The sequence below is a fragment of the Terrapene carolina genome, unplaced genomic scaffold (genome assembly GCF_002925995.2).
Source record: "Terrapene carolina triunguis isolate 2854851 unplaced genomic scaffold, T_m_triunguis-2.0 Scaffold69, whole genome shotgun sequence".
In the NCBI taxonomy this organism is placed as follows: Eukaryota; Metazoa; Chordata; order Testudines; family Emydidae; genus Terrapene; species Terrapene triunguis.
Window position 1 is genome coordinate 57,025,875 of NW_020664420.1, and position 27,326 is coordinate 57,053,200.

Sequence of the window (27,326 nt, forward strand, 5' to 3'; positions counted from 1 at the left end):
GTCAGCAGGTAAATAAACTGGCCCGGCCCGCTAGGGTGCTTACCCTGGTGAACCGCGTGCCGAACGTTGCCGACCCCTAGTCTACATTATACTTAGTCCTGCCTTGAGTGCAGGGGACTGGACTAGATGACCTCTCAAGGTCCCTTCCAGTTCTATGATTCATTTCAACTGTGCTGGCTTACAGAACAGGTCTGAATTTGGCCTATTACGTGCACATCTTTCTCTGCAGTCTTATTGGTTAGGAAACGGAGTACAGTTTCTGGAAATTTGGTATTATGATTCAGTACTGGAGGTGCTTGGAAACTGCCATACAGTAGAAACTGAAAAACAGCAGGAGTGTGTGGGAAGGAAAAATCAGGAGCTAAAATAAGTGTCATCACTCAAACAATGATTGAAACGTTTGACTGCCTGTTATATTTTTAGTGCTGTTGTAGCCATGTTGGTCCCAGGATATTACAGAGACAAGGTGGGTGATGTAATATATTTTATTGAACCAACTTCTGTCAGTGGGAAAGACAAGCTTTTGAATTTACACAGACCTCTTGTTCAGGTCTGGGAAATGTACTCAGGGTGTACTTATTTCCGAGATCTGAAGAAGAGGTCTGTGTAAGGGCAAAAGCTTGTCTCTCTCACCATCAGAAGTTGGACCAGTAAAAGATATTTTAAAAAGATATCACCCACCTTGTCTCGCTATTATAATTTTGGCTCTTATACTCAGATAAATCATTATATTTACTTGAAAAGTCCCATACATATAGGTTTATACTCTGCATATTTACTGACTGTTACACTTTAGTCCAAATTTGAGTAAGTTTTGAATTGGACTCAGTGTTACATTTGTATTCGTGCAGGTTTCATAAAAATTTAATTAATGACTCTCACACATAGTATATCCCATTCCAAGTCAATACATTTCTATGATGACTTCTGCTGATCCTTCTTATTAAAAAACACAGCAGATTTATAAATACATATTGTAAGTGGCGTATTACAGTACGCAGTATTTTTTATGTGACTATCTTCTTGTGTCAGATTTTTGTTGCCTTCTCTTAAGTAATACACAACAACATTACTTTGACTGTGGAATGCCAAAAGTAACAGTACACATTGACCCACAAGCACACACCAACTTACCTTTGTGTTCTCCTCTTGACCACTGATTGCCCATGTGTAATCAGTACATTATCTCTGTGAAAATCCTGAGATTCTGAGCCTTTAAAGCATAGTGATCGTTGTTTATGTTCCACTGGATAATGTGTTAAAATAGGGAGTTTCTTAGGAACAGATCTGATTATGTAGATGAGTGATTCACTGGTCATTCAGTTACAAAGACAGCACTAATCAGCATAGTGTTACATAAGCTGCAACATAAAATCTGTGTTGAAGTCTTATGAACCAGCAAGACATTATTTATATACATGGCATAGCTGCATATACAGGACTGTGCTTAACTTATTCAGCACGGTAGAATATGAACTATTGATTGTGGTGTATTGAAAACAATGTTAAAATCATAAACTATCACTTTAAATTCTCAGGGGGTTTCCTGGTCCTGCTTGCAGGCTAGGGGACTCTGTAGGGAAGCATATGAGCCAGGGCTTCAGCAGTCAGTCTGCAAAGAGCCAGCCTAGAGCAAGGTGGGGTGAGTTGTGCCTCTCTGCTTTACAGAATAGATTTGAGTTGTGTGTGTTAGGGGTCTGGATTAAAAAATGAATTCAGTACTTGTGAAAGATGCCAGAACGGGACAGCTCTGAAAACTGTAGTTTTAGTCACAAACAGAGAGAACATGGGCAGCAGAGAGCAATCTTTACCAAACTGCTACATCAAAATGGGGAAATCTTGAGTAGGGAAGTTATATTACCCGTGTATCTGTCTTGAGAATACTATGTCCAGTATTTATGTCCACACTTCAAGAAGGATGTTGAAAAATTGTAGAAGGTTCAGAGAAGAGCCACAAGAATGATTAAAGGATTTGAAAACATATCTTATCGTGAAGGAACTAAGGAGCTCAATCTGTTTAGTTCAACAAAAAGAGGGTTGAGTGGTGACTTGATCAAAGCCTAGAAGTACTTACAGGGGGATCGGAAATTTGATAATAGAGGACTCTTCAATGTCTGGAAGTTGAGGCTAGACAAATTAACCCTAGAAATAAGGTGCAATTTTTAACAATGATGTTGATTAAGAATTGGAAGAATTTATCAAGGATTGAGATGGATTATGCATTATGGAAATTTTAAAAATCAATATTGGATGTTTTTCTAAAAGCCATGCTCTAGTTTAACGCAACTATTGGACTTGAAGCAGGAATTAATTCAGGGAAGTCCGGTGGCCTGTGTTATATAGGAGGTTAGACTAAACAATCACAATGGTCCTTTCTAGCCTTATAGTCTATAAATCTGTGAAAATGCTAGCTGTGACCTGGAGGGTATTCCCACAGGATGGAAGGATAATCTGCATGCTAATTCTATCTTTGGCTTCTCTACTGAACCTGCCAAAAAGTTGCCAATTAGTGCAAACTGTGATAGTGATTTTTGTAAAGTGGACATCTATCTACTAGATAATGAGACCACTAACTCATTTCTCAGAGACACCCACTCAGCCATCAGTGAGGTAGTAGAAATGTTGTACAAACTGACTATTCCCCAAATGTCTATGGACTTCATTGGGAGGTTTTCACATAGGAGGGTCATGTGCAGAACACTCAACCCTTACTCTTTCAAATACCAGGCAGTTTGTCCACTGAACCCTTTTTAACAAGTGGCAATATCCCATATCTACACTAATACCACCGACGTGCTAATATCCAATGCTTCTGTATGGAGAATTGTTTCATATTTCTTCAGTAAGATAAAGTGCCACAAAACTATTTGCATTCTAGAACAGTCTCACTGACAGTATACAATGTTGGGCTGTATATTTAAAGAAGTTATTATGGAATAGTCCCACGTAAAATGACAACAAGCCATAGTCCATCCAGCAGAAAACAGCTGAAGTAATTCAGGCATATTTAGGAGATGTATTTGGGGGCAGAGTCACATGCACCTGTCATTTCAGAATTGAAAATACAAAAATTAGATTTTTCTTCCTCAGTTTATGTTCATCAAGTTATTTACCAGATGTATGTTACTCAGCATTTTCTTTAGCTCTGACGGATTGATTAACTGTGTTTACAGATGTAAAAGCATCACATCTACCATCTTGTCATGCAGAAAATTTGAGATGAGCAAGACTAACAGTTTGAAGAGCACCAGATGTAACTCTGCACTGTAAAGTTGTCATTTTAAAGCACATCTTAGGTTGATAGCATTTCCTGAGTCTAAAAATGAAGGATAACTTAGGCCACATACTAAACAACTGCCCTACCTGCTGGACTGGATATTTTATATGTTATGCAGATTTTTGGCAATAGTTCATATTTAATTATTAAGATTGTAGTAGCATTCAAAGTGCACTAGAAACTTCCCAAACACAAGTGAAGACATAGTAAAGAAGGCGGCCATATTCTGTGTTTCATTCCTGCCCCCCTCACATTACCCTGATGCTAGTAAATGGGCTATATACCTGAGGGGACCAGCCCTGGGAGAATACGCATAAAGAAATTCCACAGGTGGTGCAGAGCTGCAGGAATGGCTCTACACCACTCTCCATCACAGCACTTAGCACAGGGGACATACCAAGAGTGGGTTAAGGAAGGAGGGGGCTGATCCAAGAGCATGCTGCACTTTGGCTCTTAACTACTGAAATGGCCACTGGGGTACACCACAGACAAGTACAAGTTAGAATTGTTCTGAGTGCATACACCAGAGAATGGGCTAAGAATACAGTGAAGTGCAATGATGGCTTAATGACACATTTCTCCCACCAAATCTATTCCTGAACCAAGTAGAGCTTGGGATTAATAGACTCTAGCTAACAACAGTCAGTCTAAAAATATGGAATACTATAATTCATAATTAAATGGGTCAGTGTCACTCATGGGTTCCACAGGCAACAGGCAGGGAGAACCAGGTTCAGGACACTTGATGGCAAAAAATTAGCCTGGAGAGAAGCATCAGTAGTGCAAGGCCCCTGCAACCCCAGCTCCAGCAAGTTGCAGTTTTGGATGTTTGTTCCTCTTGAAATTGGAGTGTATTTGATCTATGGAACATTCAGGGCCGGCGCTTCCATTTAGGCGACCTAGGCGGTTGCCTAGGGCGCCAGGATTTGGGGGGGGGTGGCATTTTGCTGCCCTCGGCGGCAATTTGGCGGCGGGGGGTCCTTCCGCGCTTCAGGTCTTCAGCAGCAATTCTGTGGCGGGTCCTTCACTTGCTCCAGGACCCGCTGCCGAAGTGCCCCGAAGACTGGGAGCGCGGAAAGACCCCCCTGCCGCAGAATTGCCGACGATGACCGGGAGCGCGGAAGGAGCCCCGCCTAGGGCGCCAAAAACCCTGGCGCCGCTCCTGGGAACATTACAATATACACATGATCAATTCCCACTGAAACCAATGAAAGTTCTGCAGGCAAATTTTGTCCTGCTATGTCTGCTTATAGATTGTTGTGGTTCTTTTGGCTCAGGAGATTTGTAATAGATACCTTCACGTATCTTCAAAGCTGGTTTGGATCTAGCCTAGGTTGGTAACAGCTTGCAATTGCTACTATCTGACAGTTTTTGGTGGTCTATGTAAAATGAGTTAGTCATCTCAGTCCAGTTCTTAGCAGATATCTAAGACTCACTGACTTTTCACCTCCAGCAATTATCCCTCCAGTACAAGATTTGTAGATACAACATAAACAGTGGCAGAGTGAATTGTAATAATTCTGTGAATAAACTGAAGACATCAGTCCAAGGGCTATCAATCTTTTATGAGTACTTTCAATAAATTCGTTTTAGTAAGCCAGCAACCAAAACAACCCCAATGACAAGTATTTTTGCTGGAAGTGGAGCAGTGTATTCTGCACGTGGATAAAATTTTCAGTTCTTTAAAAGGATAAAAAGTTCATTTACCTGTTAAGACAGTTTGTTTAAATTAGCTAATATGACAAACAGAGGCAAAGCCAGTGTTGTGTGAGAAGTACAACATATGTTGTTTCCTAGTTGGGGAATCCATCTGCATGAAGCATACATTCATTAAACAGCTCAATGTGAAAATTCTGCCCAAAGAAAATTCTGAGACAAATAGCCGGTGAGTTTGATGTACCCTGAAACATGTGAAAAGGTGACAGATTTCTTAATAAGACAGTGTAATGGGAGACCATGTCCCCTAATGGTCAGAGCACTGGCTAGTCATACCACTTCGTGGGTTCAAGTCCAGGGATTGGCGGTAGGAGAACCCAGGCCTTCCTGTTCCTCCAGGTTCCATCCAAGGGCCCTGGGGCATGCAGTTCAGGTGTGCGACCTGGACCAGGGTATCACCCAGCCTAATCTCTGGGTTACGGCCCACAACTTGTCCTCCCAGGAGAGGGTCAGGAGGTTCCCTTCTCATGAGGAGATACTCTACTGTCTCTTTTGCCATGCTTGTGGTTCTGAGTTGAGGTCTGCTTCTGGAGGTGTGGGTCTCCCACTGGATTCCTGCAGGAGCTACCAATGCAGGTCTGCTCCCTTGGACTGACTGCCCTGACTGGGCTGTGCTGTGCCCTTTTAAGCTCTGCCTTCATTGAAAGCATGCCCAGAAGGCACGGCTGGGCAGAGTCTCTTGTGACCAGAACTGCTCCTTGTTTCCCTGTTCCCCCGTGTAGGGTTGGTATACCCCCCAGTTACAGGAATAGCTGTTCCAAGAGCAGAGGGACAGTGAAGGGCAATCTAGGTAGCAGGTCTTAGGAAAAAGGGCTTGATGAATGAATATAAGGATTATAGTGATGGGAAGAGGACAAGAGCAAGAATTCTACGTTATACATTTAGGACCAGACTCTGCCACCATGCCCCCTGCGGAGTAGTGTCTTATTCCCTGACAAGCCCCATTGACTTTTCAATAAGACTACATACAGTTCAACTCAATATGAGAAAAGGTGGGAAAATCTGGCCCTTAAACAGGTTTTTTGTTCCTCTGTCATTCCTATGAATGACAGAGGAACAAAAAATGAATGACAGAGGAGCCTACCTCATATGAGGGGGAAGAAGGAAACATAGCTCAGTTCAATCAGATATAATCACAAGAAGTTTGGGAAGGCATACTTCTCGTATCTATTAATATGATTTATGTTTGTAACCTCAGTCATCATCCTGGTGAAAATAGAACTAGAGAAAAGCCTCAGGATCAGGAAGTTATTTCTGGTTTACAGTGTGTACCCAATTAAGGACTAGACAGACATCCAAAATGAATGAAAAATTCAATTTAGAGGACAGTATCAATACACTCAGCAGTGTATTCTTCAGCAGTGAACAATAGACCCTCTCATGGGGTACATGGGCTGTGCAATCTGAAGATGAAATCTCCTTGGCTGATAGTTCTGATGGCAGTGTCAGTCACATAAGAGAAGAGGTACAATTGCAAGACCATTATGTACTCACTTGATATCTCAGTGATTGTGCTGTTTATGGAGCTCCCGCCAGTTGAACTGCACTTTTTACTGTCTTTGAATTGCTTCCGTTGCCTGGCCCATCGGTCTATTGCTTCTTCCTGGGAGCTATCACTGGCTCTTGTATCTTTTAACACTGGTTCACCGGGTAGCTTTATGGTCTTATTCACTTCTGACTTCAAATCTAAATTAAGGTCAGATTTTATCTGAGAGCTAGATATGTGAGATATAACAGTTCTTTTACAAAATGTTCTGTCAATTATACCTTTTTAAAATTGAGCTTTTCCTCATTATAAATGATGAAATAATGTATATAACAATAGTCTGTTTGCAAATATATGAGAAACATAAAATCAAAATAGCAAATAGCATTTTAAATAGTCATGAGCCACATTTAAAAAAAGATATCCAAGGCTTATATGAAAAAAATGTGTGTGTGTGTAATTGCCATGCTTGTATACATAAAGCAGATTGTGCATGCAGATAGCTAGTTAAGCACCTACATAGCCATCTGCCTGGTAATCCCTCAATTTGCAAACACAAGCATGTTAGTTGCATGTGCAAAGAAATCTGTGCATTTATGTGCATGTGTAAAGCATGTCTCAGGTGCCCTTATTTAAAAATTTGGCCTTAAAAATATAACTAGGAGAAAAAGCAGTTAAGAAGATGGTACAAAACTCAAAGTAGAATACTTCCATATTAATTTTTTTCTAAGCAAATTCTAAATGTAGTAGTACTACTTTATTGCTATTTCAGACATTAAAAACAAATCTAGAAATAAAGACCCTGGGTAGATTCATTTCCATTGGTGCAAGGGGTGCTAGCTGCATCCATTTACACCTGGGAAGACAAAGATGTCTGAGCAGAGAGGGCAGGTAGGATTACCAGGAGAGGGTAGCACTAGGGAGACTTAATCGAGCTGTAACTCCATTGGGATGAGTTGAATGAGTGCCTCTTCCAAGCACCATTGTCCCAACAGCCTCTTTACACGCTTCTCAATCCCTGAATGATCAAGGTTTATGCCACTGTGCCTCTCTATTCCAGACAGACATTCTTCTGCTGAGTGGCAGGAAACTAAATTCTACTAGGGTAGCTTGTTTCATGGCAAATGATGGGAATATTTTTGATATAATTTAATGTTTGAAAAAACTTTTCCCCCATACATTTTATATCCTTAAAATGATAATTTAGTTTCAATAACATTTTGAAAACAACTATTCAAATTAAGGAAGCTTTTTTCTGTGTGGCATACTTTAAAGATAACGTTATCTGGAACGCTGACGCTCAATATATTTATTAGAGCTATCATTTCATTTTAACATTTTAAATTGAAATGGGAGGATTTGACATTCCTGAACTGAACTGGTTGGTTTGGTTTGTTGAACAAAATCAAAATGTTTAGTGTCGGATCAGTTCAATATTAAATTACGTCTGCCTGAGCCATCATGGTATGTCACGTCAGCTGTACTTCATGTGCTTCACACCCCCATTCTCTTCTATGGGTTGGCCTCCCTGGCCAGACTATATGTTCCATGATGAATTGAAATCACTGATATCCCATGATGTTGCAGCTCAGTCAGAGGGAAGACTACATTGCATCATATGATCTCCAACCTGAGATCCTACCCCAGAAGGAGAATAGGGGTATGAGTTACCACAGCAATTGAGGCAGGCAGACACAGATTAATGTTGAATTGACCCAAAATGAAATGTGTTGATATGGTTTGACAAAACAAAATGATTTGATTTGAATAATCTGATCTGAAACTAAATATTTTCTTTCAATTTTTCCAACAGAATTTTTTTTTGGAGGGGAAGCTTGGGAGGCACAAAATGTCATTTTCCTACAGAAAATTTTGATTTTGCAGAAACCATAATTTCCATTGAAAATTTTTTTTGATGGAACATTCACAAGCAGCTTTAATATTTATGTTATAAAAATGATACACGTTGGTTTTCATGTATAGTATGGATGCCGAATGATTAAATATTAATATTAAACAAACATAAACAAGGATATTTCCCCATAACCAGACTTTGTTGTACCTAGCCATTGTTGCACACGCTACTCTTCATTAGTGCTTATTACAACATTGGGTGGTGGTATCTTTTCTATGTCATGGAGGTACAACAACACTAGATTATGGTGGTGGTGGGGTGTTTCTTTTTCTTTTCTTTTTTTTAAACTTTGGAAGGCCACCGTGGGTTTAAGAACAAATATAGTAATTCACTTATTCAAAGTTTTGCCAGGAAACATGGGAACTGCTGCTTTGTTTCAATGGCGATTTATAAATAAAATCCTGCTGTTACCAGAAAAAGTAAATAAAACTAGAGGAAACATATTACTGGAATTTTATATGGCCTGGACTTTTTTTTCTCCTCCCTCTTTTCTCTCTTTTTTTTTCATTGAAACTGCCATATGTGTCGCTTTCAAGTACCATTCTGCTGTGGGTATGGCAAGCCACACATTGCCTCTCTATCTGTAGACTGTTCAATGAAATGGCTGCACTTGGCCAGTTGCCGGATGGAGCAGGATGTTGCCATATCCTAAAATGATTAAAAGCCTGATTCTGTGACCCTTATTTATGCTATATAGTATCTTACTCCACAGTAAAATCAATGGGAGCACTTGCAGATTAGGATACTATTCCTCGCAAATGTATGTGGTAGAATCAGGATCTTAAGAATTATTTTGGATTCAAAGAAGAAAGAAAAGGTCATGCTTTTCAGGCCATTCGAAAGGATTTCTAAAGACTGAATGTGTGGCCCTGAGGCAATTTTGTCTATGTGTTTCTGGAGCATTATTTCAAACAAATTCAGGGGAGGGCAAAGTTGTGTCAGCATATAGAGCACTTCATTGTATCCTGCAAAGTTGGGAGACTGGGTAGGAGGGTGGTGGAAGACATGCTGGAACACATAAGCCTATGAAAAGTCAAGGGAGGGGCAACTGCCCTCTTCCCCATAGCAACTGATACTCCTGATATGTTTACACAATATAAATGTAGTGTAATTTACTATCAAAAATCTTTGTTAAAAAGAACTATGGTTGAATGTATATTTCACTGGAGTCTAGGGTGACCAGATAGCAAGTGTGAAAAATCGGAACAGGGGGTGGGAGGTAATAGCTCCCTATACAAGAAAAAGCCCTGCATATTGGGACTGTCCCTATAAAATCAGGACATCTGGTCACCTTACTGGAGTCCCCCCTACAAATATGTTACACTTTCTTTACAAAAATCTAAACCTTAAAAATACCTCCCTAAACGTTAGTAATGTCTGGAAATTAATGGTTAAGGGATCCAGTCAGTTTCCTCTTCTCATATAATACTTCACTATCATCAGCTTCCTGATTTACCCTTCTCACCAAACCATCGCTTGGCCCCCTCCCTTGTTTTGGTCTGTAATGGAATGTTAATTTTATATAGGGCACTATTTTCAACAGTGCATTGCACTGGCCTAACTCTGCTCCCATTGAAGTTAATGGTAAAACTCTCATTGGCCTTCCTTTGGTCCCATTAACATCAATGAGAGTTTTACCATTAACTTCAATGGGCATAGAGTTAGGCCAATGCTGAGCATTTTGAAAATCTAATTTTAAGTGTGTAAAGTTATATATATCTAGAAAAATTTAAGATAGAATTAAGGAGGGACCATGGTAACCACATTGGGAGTAATAAAATTAAACAAATAAAATGTCAGCTGAATTTCCTAAGGATGATCTATATATAGTTGGTAACAACTTAAAACTGTTAAGGAAAGGGACTAGACAACTCACTCTTTTACATTGCTATGATACAATTTTTTTAAATTGTTACCTAGCTATTCTTATGGGATATATGGATGGTAGAAAGGAAGATAAATAGGAAATTTCAGAACAGATGCAGCATCTTGTTTAAAAAAATACTTCTCTGTACCACATTTTCTCAGATAGGTAGAGAGAGGCAGAAGGGAAGTCAAATGATTTGATTAAGGTCATCGAACGTGCTGAAGGCTCAGACAAGATTAGAACCAGGATGTGCCTGGCTTTCAGTCTTTTGCTGAGGTCACTAGAGCATGCATCCTTAAACATACTTACATGGTTTCTAAATACAGTACAGAGCTTGGAGGACATGTTTCATGGCACCTATATTAATCCTGCTCTGGTATTTGCTTTACTCACCAGGAGGATCACATTGGTACACTGTTTTGTTAGGATATGTCAAACTCTGTGTAGCAAAGCTGTTTTAAAGTGTTCTTTTGTTAATAAACTACTGGCCTGCCTGATTCTACAGAGAAGGGAGTGATGAACAGAGTACAATCAAATAACTAAACATACCACCAGGGAGATGACGGAATGGGATTAAGAGGCAGGATGACCCTTGTATATTAATAATTCACCTCTGTTTTTTCCAAGCTATGTCACCAAAACACGAAGGGCTTAGCCACTCCCCAAATGTGCAGCATATGCAAAAGTATGAATAACACAGAGAATTCTGGAATGCCTACCTTTTTGACTAATCTGCTTTCTTGGTGACATTGGTGTGTCTGTGTTCTGGCAACAATCCTTTGTCTCACATTTTTTCTCAGTTTCTTCAGAGCTGGATTTAACTAACTGCTCTATCTGACATGCTACAGGCTCTATTCTTAAATGATCAGATAATTGGCTTGTTATCTCTTGTTCACTGCACAGGTTCTCTTTTGTTACTTTGGTAAATGTACCCTCAGTGAAAACTTGCTTATCTTCAGGATGCATTGAGGAGCTGGACATTGAAGTAATATGTGTGGAATCATCATGGAAATTGGCTTCATCAGGAATATTCCCAGATATGTCCTGGATCTCAGAAAAGCTCTGTAATTCATTATCTATATCTGACTCCTCAGCATCCAACAAAGGGGACATAAATGATTTTTCTCGTATGCTGCAGGGTAGCTTAGGCTCATTTTTTATCCCAGAGCCAAAGGAATCAGCTCTCCCCTTACTGTCATCTTGAATGATAAGCCTTCGTTCTCGCTCTCCAGTTATTACAGTCATCACTGATCCTTTCCGTTTCTTTATTGTTACCTCAGGCTCTGTAGTAGCTGGATGAACATACTTCCTTGGCTGTAAAGCTGAATGTTGGCTTTGGACACAGTCTATGGCTACTGTATTAGCTATGCTTTTGTCACTAAAATGGTCATTTGAAGGGCTTCTGGAAGGAGAAGGGACTTGCAATATCAGGGCTTTATTCTGTACTTCAACATGGCCTTGTACAGCAAAGTGGTGATCACTCTCTAGTGTCTCCTCATCCAAACCGCTTTCTGTAAACTCAGTGTGTTCATCACATACAGCAAGATTCTGCAGAGGCTCTGAGTATCTATGCTCCAGTTTCTGTTCTACACTTGAATTGATGCTGGAATGAAATGTTTCCACTAACGTCTCTTCCATTTCTTTACAGTCCCCTATATAGTCTTCATAGTGAGTCAAGAAGAAAGCATCATCTATACTTCCTTCCAGCTCAGAATGGTAAATGGTCATGTCATGATTGTAGGAGGTGAAGGCATACTGATAAGATGGAGCTCTCAGACTGCTGAATGATGTGAAACTGGAACACTTACAAAGTTCTGTACAGCTGGTATGAGTCTGAGTATTCTTGCTGTAAACATCTACTGCTTTGGCTTGCTTGGGCAGTACTTTTAAGGATAAAGATGGCAATGAATAAAAGCCAGAATCTCTTCTGTGGTGAACTGGTGACAATACATCAATGGTGGCATCTGGAAAAGACTTTCTTCTAACTGCTTTTGGCTCCAGGTGTGAAGCTAACATAGTATTCCTTATGTCAATGAGACTGTTGTTTCTTATTTGCCCTGCTTCATTGGTTTCATCAATAGGTTCCTTACCAAAGCTTTTTTCACTTGAACCATTAGTATCTAAATGACAACCCCCATTATAACTAAATTCTGAGAAAATTATCTTGTCTTTACAGAAATCTTCCTTTTCACTGGCAAGATCTTCAGTCCCAGGTTCCTTCTGTTTACAGATATGATTTCCTTCCTCCCAAGCTGGTAAGACTGCAGGCAAGGTGTCAGGTTCTTTTCTATCACTAATTGGGAGTAAGGATGCAACCTCTGTAGTGGTATCTAAACATATTTCTTTGCTGTCAGCAAACTCTTCAGGTGGAGGAAGAAGTAGATACCAGTCTGGACATGTATAGTTTGTAAATGACTCTTCCTTTTCATGAAGGCTAAAATCTGACTCATAATCAGTGCTGCAAGATACCTCTGTTACAGAATAGTCTGTATCATTGGAATAAGTGTTTCCATATTTCCTGCTGCAAGTTTTGCCCCGTGTCTGTGTGTGTTCTCCTAGTTCGATATGAATTATTGGATACTGCTTTCTATTGTTGTATTTCACTTTAATTTCCTTTCCTACGATGCTTACTTTCAGTGAGGTGTTCTTGTTGCTGGCAATTTGTATTTTGTGTTTAGAAGATGCCTTGTAACTCTCATTGTCATCTATAGAATGGTCAGTTGATGGATCCTGACACTTATGGCACTTAGAGTAGTGGCTTTTCTGATATTGCTTGTCACGATAGCACTTTCTGTTCTTTGGACATTTCCTTTTCTCAATTACAAGGCTTGTTCCAGAATCAAATAAGCCCTTCTTAATTTCTACATTCATATTAAAACCACCACATTTTAATTCTGCAGTAATTACTTCACTAGCCAAATCAAAGGGCTCTGCAGAGCTTGCGTTGTGCTTCAGTGTAATTTTTCCTGTTGATAAGGCTTCTGATTCATTGAAGGTTACCACTGCTAGGACCTCTTCCTGCTGATGAGAGAATGCTGGTGGAGGGCAATATTTTTCCTTCCCTCCTTCTTTTTCACTGTCATCTGTATTTTCTTGTTCTTTATCTTCACATGCACCTGAGTTATTCTGTTGCCCAGTCATTGGTGTACAAGAGTGATCTTTCCTGTTTTCTTCGGACCTCTCCATGTCCACTGGCTCAGGGAAGTTAGTTTCCACTGGGTCCTCATCTGCTTTATTTTTAAGGCCTTTTACATTTTGCTGGCATTTACAAATGGCTGGCAAATGTTCATCTAAATTGGAAAAAAGGAAGAAAGGCTTTTGCAGTGGTCTATGTAAGCAGCATCTTGAAATGTATTATAAGGCCTTACAGTGTTTTTCATATTCAGTGCTTATTTCACTGAGGGTCTATACTTTAGAAATACTGTATATACCATAAGAACTGACCTATTTTTCTTCTTTTTAGTATCGATCGACTACACATTTTATTTAAATATAAATTATTCTTTTTATAATATAAAGCCAAGTAAACAGCGTATCTCACACTAAGAATCAGCCTACCCACATGAAATTAGTAAGAACCATACAATTTTGTCTTTAAAATGCTCACACATGAGATTTTATACAGTACAAATGTACTATGCTAGAACATGTAAAAAGCAACAGAGAGTCCTGTGGCACCTTTAAGACTAACAAATGTATTGGAGCATAAGCTTTCGTGGGTGAATGCCCACTTCGTCGGATGCATGTCCATTTAGAAAGATCTACTTTTCTTTCTCTCTCTCCACTGGGATATTTGTTCCTCTTCTCAGCACACATTGGAACAATCAATATCCTATTGCATGGTTGCAATTTTGGGTACATTACATGGGAGTTGTACTTATTATAATCCTTTTACAGATGAGCAAACAAGGGGATTAATTAATTTAGCCAAGGTCACACAGCAAGTCAGTAGCAAAGTACCCAGGCATTATAATGTCTAACTATTAGACAATACTGTTTCCCAATGGGAGTTGTACTGTGCAAGATTTCATGTGTAAATTACATGAAAATCTGTCTTGTTTGAGCCCTTTTCAAATAGATTTTAAAGAGCAAGGACAATAGATTATAGTAACATCTACTTAACCAGGATTAGTTCAGCTATTATACTTTATTAATTTTCAGAAATATATTGTTCTCATTTTTGTCCATACTATAATTTCTACACACAACAAGTCTGAAATAAATTTGGGACATTTAAACAACACCACCTATGCCTGCACATTCCCAGAAAGTGACAGGATAGCAACACAACAACAAATCAAGGCTCAGGAAGCAATCACCTCTGTTTATAATTATTTAATATGGATGTCTTGGCATAAGCAGAAAACTAATAGCCCAAGCAGGAAATAGCTTTAGGGAACTAAGATGCACTGATATCTGTCTTTAATCTTGTTTTAATTATGTTACTATAACTCAAGTATTTCTAGAAAATGTCTGGAAAATTACCAGCTGGGACGCTTGTGCTGTACATTCAAACTAACCATTTCATGAACTTACATTCTCTGGCATCTGAGCTTTTTCTGCCCTTGCAGCTTTTTCTTCTCTTTCTGCTCATTTCTGAGACCTGAGGACATCCAGATTTTTACTCTCCTGGGTGGGGAAAAAACAAAACAAAAAACCATTGAATCATTAAAATTATTCCCTATTCAACTGCAAGGTTGCTTTCTTTTCTCTAACTTGGCTTCTCTTCCTGAGTCCATAAACCCACTGATTGGAATTCTGAATTGGAAATAGGAACTTGAGCATCTAGTTGTTTCACTTGGTCATTCAGGGCCAGATTTTCAAATCTATTTAGACGCTAGGGTGACCAGATGTCCCGATTTTAGGGTCTTTTTCTTATATGGGCTCCTATTACCCCCCATTCCTGTCCCGATTTTTCACACTTGCTGTCTGGTCACCCTATTAGATGCTAAGGATGCAGATAGGGCCTACTCGGATTTTCAGAGGCAAAGTCACAATCTGATACCTGGTTTCGCCCTTGTTTTAGGATGTATGGTGGAAATAACTCTCACCAGCCTCCTACCTGGTGCAGCTTACTTCCTCATCTGTGCTGGGGGTGCAGTGGAGGTGGGAGGGCTGAGCCAAAGCTCCATCCACTCCTTGCCCTTTTGTATTGGAGTGGGTGTAGCAACCCCAAGGAGGCTGCTCTCCCACCAGGGCTGCTACCCACAATGTGGGTAGTCCACGCAAGGGAACAAGAGAACAACTTACATCACCGTGTGCATATGCAGTGTAGTTATAGCCCTTTTTAAACTCACACAGGAAAATGATAAAAGACAAAAACACCCTATCACCTGTGGGTGAACACTTTTCACAAAGCGATCATTCCATAGCTGACCTATCAGTCCTCATCTTCAAAGGAAACCCCTACAACACTTTCAAAAGACAAGCCTGTGAGCTCTGCTAGACACTAAAAAATCATGAACTGAACAGACACACTGGATTTATGGCTTATTAAAACAATCTGTAACCCCCTAACCCCCTCTTTTAGTCCTATGATTGCAGAGGTGTTAATGAGCCACTCTACCTTGAATGACCCTTTAAAATATGTGCTAACTACACCTTGCATTGTGCTGTGAAGCCCTACCTTTCCCAGACCTGAAGAAGAGCTCTGTGTAGTTCCAAAGCTTGTCTCTCTTTCTCACTAACAGAAGTTGGTCTAATAAAAGATATTACCTCACCCACCTTGTCTCTCTGACCACCTTGTCTAGTCACATAAGACAGCACACAACTGAGCCACCAACAAATTAAAAACCCTTGAGAGAAGCAGTGCCCATCTTCCCATAGAAACTTCTCCTGCAGCCCTCAAAGCATACTTTGTCTGTGTTTTGTAAAGAGTGCCTTATAAATAAACAATAAATGCATTTATCAACAATTAAAATCCTATATAATTTAAGCATGGCCTTGTAAATTGCCAGTGTGGCTGTTGGTGCTTACACTGCCTGGTGGCCACTGTTTAGAGTGATTAGGTTTGTATGAAGGCTTAGAAAACTTGGTTAAAAAATTGAGATTGTCAGGGCAAGTATTGACGTTAGCATTGGAATACAATATTTTATGATTCAAGCTGAGTTTGAGAAAGCAGTTGTGTAGTGAATACATTGCTTTCTGATGGGGCATTTCAGCCATATCACTTGTTTGATGTGCTATTTAAAGAGTGCTTTTTTTTTTTTAAAATGAACATTTTACCGGACAAGGATATGATGCTCTCTAGTTCTAACAAAACAAAACAAAAGGTTGAATACGAGCTGTGCGCACACATATAGAAGCACCTCCTCTCCTGATGTAAAACCTGCTAAATGTAAGATTAGATTTCAAGTTAAGGCTAGTTTGGTGTGTCAAACAAAAGAGAGTGCTGCACACAATTCATTGGGGTGCAGCTCCATTACAAAGTAGAAGTTTAATTTCCTTTCAGTTTTGTTTTGTTTTTTTAAGAATTTTCTAAATCTCTCCATACAGGAAGTGTCACTGTCTGGGTGTATTATGCTCTGGGTGTATAAGCTTAATTCAACAAATATCACTACTAGGGAGGAAGTGTGACCAAGTCGATAGTGCACTAAACAGGAACTCTGGTGACCTGGATTCTATTCTGACTTATTTTTCAAGCTTCATCATGCAATAGTGGTATCAACCAGTAGAAATTGCCATGGTTTGGCCTAATGGCAACTCTAATTCCTTCTTGATGAAGCAAGAGATTTTGGCTTGTGGTCTAAGGCTAAGGTCCTGCTCTGGGTGGCCCAGATGGTTAAAATTGGCTTGATGGCTTCTTTCCCTGACTAGGAAAGCTGCATCATTGTGTGATTTAGTCAGGGTGATTGGCTACAGCTACCCCTTTGTGATAAAGACTATTCTTGTTTATCAATTTACGTTTGTGGATTGTTATTTATTAAAGTTGTGGACTCTGTGTCTCTGTTCGATCCCGGGGGTCAGAAAACAATTGGCAAGTAAATCCTAAAAAGCACATACATGATCCACAATAATGTTGCTATTTCTCCTACTTCTGATATTATTTATACTTCTTCCCCCCCCCCCCCAGATTCATTGTTTCAGGTAAGAGAATAGGCAAAAGTCTTATGGTTGAGGTGACTGCTGGGTGTCTTTTCCTTCATGGCTTTTTCACTGTGCTTCTTCTCACATGTTATTTTTTCCTTTCACTGTACCAGTGTACCTACTTGTTTTTTGGTGGTTCCACATCTTAGATTTGTAAATTTTGATGAGAATTAGGAATCTTATCACCTGTAATCCTTAGTCACATGAGCAATCCCATTGATTGCAGTAAAGATTACTTGAAGGGATAAGGATTGCAAGATAAGACCCTTAACTAGGACTCAATTCTGTACATTGCTGTGAACTTCCTGCGAAACGCTGAGCATTGACAACTCTCATCAGCTCCAATGGGAGTTAAAGGTGCTCAGCAGTTTGCAGGATTGAGCCTGAGATGTACTGGCATCGAGCTCTACGTGCTAAGGTTATTCCTGATCTAAGCAGCAGCACTCTGGCTGGCTCAGAATAAGTGACTAGTATTTATATCTCCTTAACTAACAGACATGAGTGAAAGATTATCCACAACCACAAAGCTAATTAAAGCTTCTGTCCATATCTTTGTTGTGAATACCGTTCTAATTCCTGTTCATAATAAGGGGCAATGTATTTCATTACTTCTTACAAGCCTTGGTATTAACTCTCTTAGACCAAAGAAACAGTCTTAACAACATATATATTTTGAGATCCCACTGTTCTTTGTTAGGTATGAATTGCTGTAAGAATTTTTTTTTCTTGTTTAACTGGTAGTAGGAATTTAAATTTTAGGCTGTGGAACACAGTTAAATCTATTTTATTATGTTTAAAAACGTGACCTTCTTCAAGATAGCAATAAATATTAAAAACATGTAGTGAAGTGACATTACACTAATGGTCATTGGTTTGAAAGGAAAAAAGATAGAGGAAATTAATGAAAAATATGGAGGAACAAAGTATAGTGTAATAATATTTAACTAAAGAAGAAACAATGAATCAGTATTAATTTTTTTATAGCAGTGAAGAAAAATACCTTTGTAAAATGTTTAACATTCTTTCAGGATAAAAAATAGCTTCAAAGTAGTGTACATTCTTTTTTGTAATTAATTATAGTTATGTTTTAGATGGCCTAGCTGTACCCATAATACACACAGCAATGTTACATTGAACAGTCCTATTCAATCCTTTAGCTAAAATGTTTCACATTCCAGAAACATATAATGCTGGTGATTGCACAATAGTCAGCTCTCCTAGCTACCCAAAATGTCATTGCTAAAATCACCTGCCTCTCATCTTTCCTTCCTCTCCCATATGAATCTCTTACCAGGCCCTAAATCATTTCCTGTCTTCAAATTCAACAGCCTTGTCTTCACATTCAAGGCCCTACATAAACTTATCCCTATCTACTTCTCTGTTCTCATTGCCTTGCATTACCTCTCTCACTCCCTAAGCTCCTCAATATCCTCTCTCTCCTTACTGTTGTGTTCATCTCCTTTTCCAACTTGTCTTTGCTCCTTGTATCATGTTGCCAGCTACGTTTGGAACAGTCAGTCACTGCTTGTTTCCCACGTATCCTCTCTCTCTCTCGCTCCTTCTTCGAAGTCATTCTTAAAACCCACATTGTTCCTGAATACTTCCTATGTTGCTCTCCTCACCCAAAATCAGCTGATCTCTACACCCATTTTTGTTCTGTTGCATCTTGTCTGTATTCAGATTTAAACTCTGTGTGTTAGAGAGCAGATCTTGTTCTTCATCTTGTAAAGTGCCATGTACATTGATTGTACTCTACTACTAACAATGATAACCTTACAGATAACTCTAATTAGGGTCCAATCATTCCATCAAGTTATGTAGGTAGAGAGATTCATATCCTTGATACCTTTCATATTTTCTCATATGCCTCGTTCCACACTGCCTCTTATTCTAGGAATGCCCTTCCAACATCTATCTGTTCACCAAACCATCACTGTCAGCTCATTTAAATCACTCCTAAATAGCCATTTCTGCAGGATGGCCTGCAAAAAGAATTTTTTTTATGTTAAATGCACAAACTCACACACACAAGAAAAAACACATGCGCTGCCAAGACATGTAGGCCTCAATTAAGTAATGTTTTTCTTATCTCTTGCCTCTACTGCTCTACACCTTATTCCCACTTGTCTTAAGTTTTCATTTATATTGTATGCTCTCCAGAGAAGAGAAGAGACCTGGCTTTCTTTAAAATATCTTCAGTGGAGTGCCTAGAACACTCACTGGTACTATAAAATCACCACAAAAGAAATGGGAGGCAAGGCAAATGGGTGAAACCTTTGTTCAACAAGATCCTGAAACATTTCACAAAACATGGAAATAATTTGCTCACAGAAATACAGCCTCCACTTAGACAGAAGTGTAGACAGACAGAAGGCCTCCCGAGTGTAATTACTAATATTATGGGTAAAGGATTGTCTGGTTTGTTTTACATCTGGTTTATTTGGTTCAGTTTTCTTCAACAATTTGAAGCATCCAACAACACTACATGCTGGTTCAGAACAGGCAATAAACAAGAATAGCATATCCAAATGAAAGTGTAGGTATGGGAATTATTCTCAAACTGAGGTCAGGCCAACACACCATGATTAACACTTCTATCCATATGAAATATCCCATGAGATTTTTAATAGCCAAAGATATTTGGGTCTTGGTTTTCCATCTCACCCAAAACAAGGTACCTCCCACTGCACAGTGCCTCCCAACACCATACTGAATCGCAGGAAAGTGTACTACCTATAGAATTAATAACATCACTTATGCAGCACATAGGGTTTGTCAAGAGGTCCCCCAAACAAATTACTCTAACTTAGCATGGCTAATACTGTAACAAAATGAAAATGGAATAATCTAACATCAGACTGATAGTGTGAAACAGCTTTAGATTGGCAGCTTGGAAGCTGGTCGTGCCAAATTGATGGTAGCTTTCATGTAGTCCTTCACACGGAGCCAAACCCCTTCATTGTATTAAGAGCTGAAAGTAGAAGTTATTTAAATGTTAAAGAGGACTTTATTTTAACTGAGAATTAGAAGTAGTTTAAATACAGGCAACATTACATTTAAAATTATACTTGGGCTGTCACTGGGGGGCGGTGACAGGAAAGGGAAGACTTTTTTCCCCCTTTCCTTTTAAGAAAGGAAAAAGACATAGCTTCAGCTTTCAATTGTTCATCATCTCTGACCAAGCCACTTCTGACATTTTCTGTTGTAAAAGCTAAATATATGCTCCTGAGTCCCCTTTACTACTAAGCCAAGCTGACTTTTTCTTAAATTATTTTGAAACTTTGTGGGGAAAAAAAGATTAAGAAATCATACATAACAAGGGCACCATGTCTTGCCCATGGCAAGGTGTGGAGACCCATTTTAGCCCTGCATCACAAGACTTAGCCTCTGCATAAATTTGAAAATATACATCTCCCTGCATTGTATAAAAGAATGAAATCAATGAAGATGCCTCCCCTCCCCTCACAAAGCCTTCAAACATTCCATAAACAGAGCTCCTGTTGACTTTAATGGGAGCTCTGTACATTGAAGGTTTTGGGATGGGGCTTCTAACATTTTCCAGTGACCAATATTAGTTCAGAAGAATGACAGATGTTCATAGTACCATTACTGTATATATGCCTTGTAACCGACTTAAAGGGCTTCTGCACTGAGCTTAATTAAAAAAAAAATGAAGGTTATGTTAAGTTCCTTGCCTTACACCCTCCATTATAATGAATCAAATTTTTTTTTGGTAAAAGTTCTGTCAGTTTAATAAATTTTTCTCTGCATTTCTTTTTTCCATCTTTTGTCATTTTTGTCTCAGAACTCTTGGCACTATCCTGCTCCCAATGAAGTCAATGGAAAGACTCCTAATAGCTTAAATGGGAGCAGGATTAGCTCCTTTGGATGAAAATGAGTTTGTCAAAGCTCCTAGGGTATTTGTGGTACTGCACACATGTTTTATAGTAACTTTTATATTAATTTTTGCTTGGCAGATAATCCTTGATGATAAAGCATGATTCTAGAGAGCTGCCAGGTCAGGCGATCCTTTGGCAGGGCAGAAGGATGTGAAATTATTAGTAGCTGCAGGCTAAATCTTCATCAACTTCAGTAAGGGAGAGCATGATTGCTGTAAGAGTGGCCTGGTCAGCCAGTCACAAATAGAGCACCCATAGCATCAGCCAGCTCTGGCTTTGCACACCTCAAATGCTTCAGTGACAGTGAGGCTCTTCTGCAAAATGGGCCACAGACCCAAAACACATTGTGGCCTCCCGAGTGTAATTACTAATATTATGGGTAAAGGATTGTCTGGTTTGTTTTACATCTGGTTTATTTGGTTCAGTTGGTTACTCACTAAAAGCTACTGTTTATTTGACTTCCAAACCATCGGTGTCTATTGTAACCTGGCACTTAGCAAGTGTCCATTTTATTTTTCCTCCAACCATAACATGCATATTGTTAATCTTAAATCTTTTCCTGATTACACTTACAATTCACAAGTCCCACACTGTCAGTTACAATTTTCTTTGGATGAGAGTCAGGTTGTCATTTACCAGAGACTATTGTGACTATTGAACACATCAAAATAACATTATGATTCTAAGTAAAAAAAGAAAAAAAAAAGACCAAACAATTTTAGACAAAATACAACAGTGAAAACTCCATCCTGGTAGCTTGTGGCACCACAGCTCCTGCAATGTCCTCAAGGCTCTCATTCCCTAAGCCAGAGCAGCTCAGTTACATTGTACAGCACCTTCTGCCCATGGAGCAGCACTGATGTAAACTTCTGGGGTCACTCTCTGGAGTGTCTGGGACAGGATTCAAAGGTGAGTGAGGGTGATGATCGTGATAGAATGCAGTGGTGTTTAATATGTAAGAGGCCTGCCTGAATTGACTTTTAGTTCAGTCTAGGTATGTTGAGAAAACACCTGTTTCTTGGTTAAATTGTTTTTATTAGGATTGATGATAGAGTGCTTGTCTTCTTATACAGGAGTGGAGAAACACTTCCTCTAAAGAGGTTAAATAGGCAGAGAGAAGAGTTGACAAGAAAATATATAACCAGTTTTAGTTAACTTACCGTCATATATTGCTGAGTTGGTAAACTAGTAATCAAGTCTGCAGTGCAACCGGCACTGCTGGTTAAGCATTGCACCTCTCCATTCTACCTGTATCAGTCCTCACAGCCACCATCTGTCGCTCCTTGAATTCTATCCTATACAGATATACTTCCTTCAGAAAAGTGCTCAGATAGTATTACAGATGAGGGCAATATAAATAACTGGGAAGACAGACTTTAGTTTGTTATGCCTTCTGATATGCAAAGTATTTGTATATTAGAATTAAGTCTCATATATAAAATATCAGATTTAACACCAGGAAACAAAATCTACTCAAAATATCTGATGCTATTTAGCAAACCTTCATTCACATTTAATTCACAATATTAAATTACACACTCAAATGTAATTGATTCCTTAAATTGAACTTTTTTTCTTATTGTGTAGAATTACTATAGAATTTCTATATTTTATAAAAATACAGAAGATGTGAATATGAGTTACAATAATTACATAGCTACAAAATCCATTTTGGACACTTATCTTTTGTGTTTTAAAATAACTGGCCTGTTTATATAGCATTTACTGTCATATGAGCCATTTTTCTTAGCTGTTCACTTTCCCCATGTGTTAACACAGAAGCTTCATGAGTAATTTTGTTTTCTAAGATAAAGGACATGTTTGTTGGAGCTAAACAGGGTAACAAGTTAAAACAATTTTTCCCTGTGCACTTATCCCTTTCTGTACTCTCAGTCCAGGTCAGCAATAATAGTATAACTATAGACATGTATCTTTCCAATTACTGAAGGAAAAAGACACCATTGGTGGCTAAAATAAAATAGGAAAAAGAATAAACAACTCACCTGGGTAAATACTTTATCAACTGTCCATCTTTTCTGGAAAGTCTGGGTCAATACAATTAGTTACATTAAAAATAAAGATAAGAGAAGAGACAGAATTGTTCAGTGTGTTGGCCTGCTCCACTTCTTTTGATTTCTATTTCTGTCCCTTAAGCACAGAATCTGATTAGTATACTTAATTCCATGCTGCATCAGGAATGGTCTACCTTTAATCAGCCTATTGGCATCCACCTTCTTTTTCCTTCACATAGTTTACAGATTGAAAGATAAGACTTAGAGATGTTTTCGTCACTATTCAAACTTTTAAGATACTTATGTAGAAAATTATCATACAAAATTCAACTTTTGATAGTTATTCACCATGTTAAAATGTGCAGCTCACCAAAATTTGCAAATTGAAACTACTGACATTTTATTTTTCACAAATTTACATCTTCACTATAATATATTTTAGTTACAAGAAATATGCTTAAGGGAAGGGTCCTGGTACACATTAAATATTTAGTTTTTGTATACAAATGTCACTTCTGAAGCCTCAGGTCATATATGCTATATTTTTAATGTGAGTTTATCCTGATTGCTGTGTTTCCTCATATATTTATGTTCTATTGTTCTGTCTGTTTTTGACTTTTATACATCCAGTGTATATATATATATATTGCATGCATTATATTTGTATGTTTATAATTACAAGGTATTTTATACAAGATGAACATTAATAGTAATCAATGTAAAAGTGAATAGGAAATAAAAAGTATTTATGTCCTCAGAAACAGCCCTTCTGCTCTCCCATTTCCATACAATCACAAATGCTTTTCAGTTTGCTTTTGTATCAAAATGAAAGTGTTTTAAACAAGCTTCAAGGAGGTTTCTTTCGTGTCAGACATTGAGCCATAGAGATGCATCCTTATTGGGATTGAAGCAAAACCACTTAACAGTATTAGTAGTTCAATCAACGGTATTTTTCTCTCTCCATGAGTACTGGTCCAATGCACTGTCATGGTTCTCAGGAATACTCTGCTGCTATACGTGCACTCTACTGAGTGAGACACAAAACATTAAAGTCAGTCTAATCTTGGTCAAATTCCAATCTGAGTAATTATATTCTGTCTACTTTAATTCCCCATGTTAAGTTTCAGTTGTGTACATTCCTAATGTGCTGCAGTGCCGCATTTCATGCAAGAGGTGGCAGCATTTCAGTTAGCTGATCCATGTATACAATATTTGCAAATAACTATTCTTAAGAAAATTACTATATATGTGGAGCAGATATTTTTCAAACTAAAATTCAAAATGAAAATTCCAACAATAACAAATTTCATTTTAACTAAGAGGCAGCAGAATACAAAGAAAGCCGTGGCAAACAGCTAGCTAAAATAGCCTTTATTTCCTATAATAACATACAAGTATTAATGTTTCATTCCAGTCATGTTTGATATATTAGATAGAGGGAATGTAGCCGTTTTGACACATCAGCACCTTTTTGAAATGTACAACTTTTGGGATGAAGAGAAGGGATGATCATTTACATGTAGTAGAAAAGAGGGTTAAAAAGGCCTGTCAGTTTAACATTTATATAATGTAATATTTTCAAAAATAAATTTCCTTATATGTTACAAATAAAACCAGAGAGGATTAAAACTGAAAGATTATTAAACCATTACTTTGTTTTTCACAATTTACCTTTCATTGTCTTTGGGGGAAGAAATACAAAAATAGTATAAGTGACTAGAAAATAATGGGTCTTTCAGGTTCTTTTACAGTAGTACATGAGTTCTCAAATTTTTCATAGTGTGTCTGCATCTTAAGAAAGAGATTGTCTTGTGGATGCCTGCCTATGAGCTTCACTATTCATTCTATCCCTATGGCAACTAACATGAAAAACTATTATTAGGAAAGGGCTGTACATCCATATTTTTAGCTGCTTAATGTGATAAGTGATTTGTCTTTACAATGTCTACATTTGCTCTTCACTTCTTCTCCCCCTCCTGTCTATTCCAGTCTCTCCCCTTGCTTATCATTCTCCACTCTGTCATCATCATCCCCTGCCCATGCTTACCTACATCACTTCGTCCTCCTCTCTCCTTCACATGCTGCCTATTATTCTTTTGCTTCTCTGAACATGCTGCTACCTAATTCCCTTCTCTCTACCCTCCTCTGTCAATAGGAGCAGCAGTTTCATCGGTGACACTTGGTTCCAGTCCTACTGGTGGCTCTGGCCCCTGAAAGCATTTCCTATATCCTCTCCACTTGTGTAGCAGAAGCTCCTAGTGTAGGCAGATAGTCTAGCTCATCCTCCTCTCTTCCAGATGATTTAACAGACATCCAGGTTCTTCAACAGAAGATGCAGCTGGAACAAAGGTCAGCAACATATGACTTGTTAGCTCTTTGTGGGCCACCAGAAGTGCTGCCTGGACCACAGTTTGAGAACCACTCTGATAATAGTAAAATACTGCAGTGTTTGCATTGCAAACAATGCACAGGAAAATTTATTTCTACTGGGATTTGAAAAAGGCCATACAAATATTCCTGTTGGACTTAGACTCTGTAATCAATGAAAGAGTCACTTGCGTCAAGTTTGGTCTCACATTGTCTACAAAGACATCTAATTCACTCTGAATAAGTAAATCCCATAAAGCAATACACTATTTCTATGTATGAGTCTTATATAATTACAATTTCTTCAGGTCATTTGCATTTCTCTTCAGACCACTACATTCTCTGTGTAATCACAGTTTATTAAATAAAAATCTTTCCAGTATGATGCTTATTAGTAGCAACGTCTCGGTATCCTTTTGCTATGTTGCTCGTAAGCGGTTATTGCTGTTACTGGGAGTGTCGTCTGACCTAAGGCGTATGAAGTGTTAAGGGTTTTTCAGAAGGGGTGGGGCAGCCATGTTGTGTGTGTGGGGAGTTCTGGAATGGGGGAACCCGAAGTATGGGGGGAATGAAGTAGCTGAAGAGAGGATTACTTACCCTGTGCAGTAACTGAGGTTATTCGAGATGCGTATCCCTAGAAGTGCTTCACTGTAGGTGCGGCAGTGCCCCTTGCGCCTGGGATGGGAGATCTTTGGTAGCAGTGCCCATTGGCCCACACATGCACTCCTCCCTGTCTCACGCCATGAGCGGCATGCATATATAGCGCTGTGTGGTCCAACCGTCTCTCCCCTCCTCCCCCCGTTCCTTCTCTACTGCAGAGCTTATCTTTCAGCTCCGAAGCAGAGGGGAGGGCAGGTAGTGGAGCACCAATAGGGACACACATCTCGAAGAACCTCAGTTATGGCACAGGGTGAGTAACCCTCTCTTCTTCGAGTGATGTCCCTACGGGTGCTCCACTGTAGGTGACTATATAGCAGTACCTCTAGTTGGAAGACTGAGGCTTTGGAACGGCATTTAATGCAGATGATAGGACAGTGTATCCTAGTAGGGCATCTGATGTTGCGCCAGGGGTATTTGCATAGTGTTAGCTAAAAGTATCTGTGGAGGCCCAGGAGATCACTTTGCAAATGTCAGTAATTGGGACAAGGTTGAGAAAGGCAATCGAGGTGGATAGAGTGTCAGTGTTGAATGTGCTTTAGTTCTAGTGGGTTGTCGATTGTGTAATTGGTAGGAAAGGTGTATACATTGCGAGATCCACTTAGAAATGTGTTGTTTGGAAATGATTATGCCTTTTGATCTTTTCGCTGTTGAGAAGCATGTGGCGATTTTCAGAAAGATTTACAATTTCTGTCCAGGTAAAAGGTTAATGCTTGCCTGACGTCCAATATGTGTAACTGCTTCCTGCTGGTTGCTATGTGGTTTTGGGAAGCAGCAGGGAAGGTGGATAGGTTGATATAAATGGAAGGAAGATGGTACCTTGGGTAAGAATTTTGGATGTGGACATAATGTGACCTTGTCTTTATGAAAAACTGTGTGTGGGTGGGGGTATGCCAGGAGCACACCAATTTCTCCTACCAGTCAGGCAGAGGTGATGGTGAAAATAAATGCTGTTTTCAGGGACAGATGAATATAAAAGCATGTTGGCATGGGCTTGAACAATGATCTGGTGAGACAGCACAAGATGAGGCCATAGTCCCAAGC

The 27,326-nt window shown here is 39.0% G+C and overlaps 2 protein-coding genes across 5 annotated transcripts in view; both read right to left on the reverse strand.

Annotated features, from left to right (window-relative positions):
- Nucleotides 1-15,076, reverse strand: part of LOC112104333 — a 52,610-nt gene extending 37,534 nt beyond the window's left edge. For both annotated transcript variants that reach the window (XM_024196603.3, XM_024196604.1), the window contains exons 1-3: nucleotides 14,798-15,076; nucleotides 10,981-13,551; nucleotides 6,488-6,679 (exon numbers count right to left, since the gene is read on the reverse strand). In XM_024196603.3, coding sequence (XP_024052371.1) covers nucleotides 6,488-6,679; nucleotides 10,981-13,551; nucleotides 14,798-14,855 — 2,821 coding nt within the window. In that variant the 5' untranslated portion in view covers nucleotides 14,856-15,076. The remainder of the gene's footprint in view (nucleotides 1-6,487; nucleotides 6,680-10,980; nucleotides 13,552-14,797) is intronic.
- A 3,247-nt stretch (nucleotides 15,077-18,323) lies between these two features.
- NUDT12 (nudix hydrolase 12) overlaps nucleotides 18,324-27,326 on the reverse strand; it is a 40,054-nt gene continuing 31,051 nt past the window's right edge. The window contains exons 7-8 of one of the 3 annotated variants that reach the window (XR_002907902.1): nucleotides 22,407-24,282; nucleotides 18,324-20,318 (exon numbers count right to left, since the gene is read on the reverse strand). Coding sequence is in view for 2 of the 3 variants with exons in the window: in XM_024196608.2 (XP_024052376.1) it covers nucleotides 24,253-24,282 (30 nt within the window). In the remaining variant the exon portion in view is untranslated. Of the gene's footprint in view, nucleotides 24,286-27,326 lie in introns of all 3 variants that reach the window. The other 2 variants (XM_024196608.2, XM_024196609.2) reach the window with 2 other exon arrangements.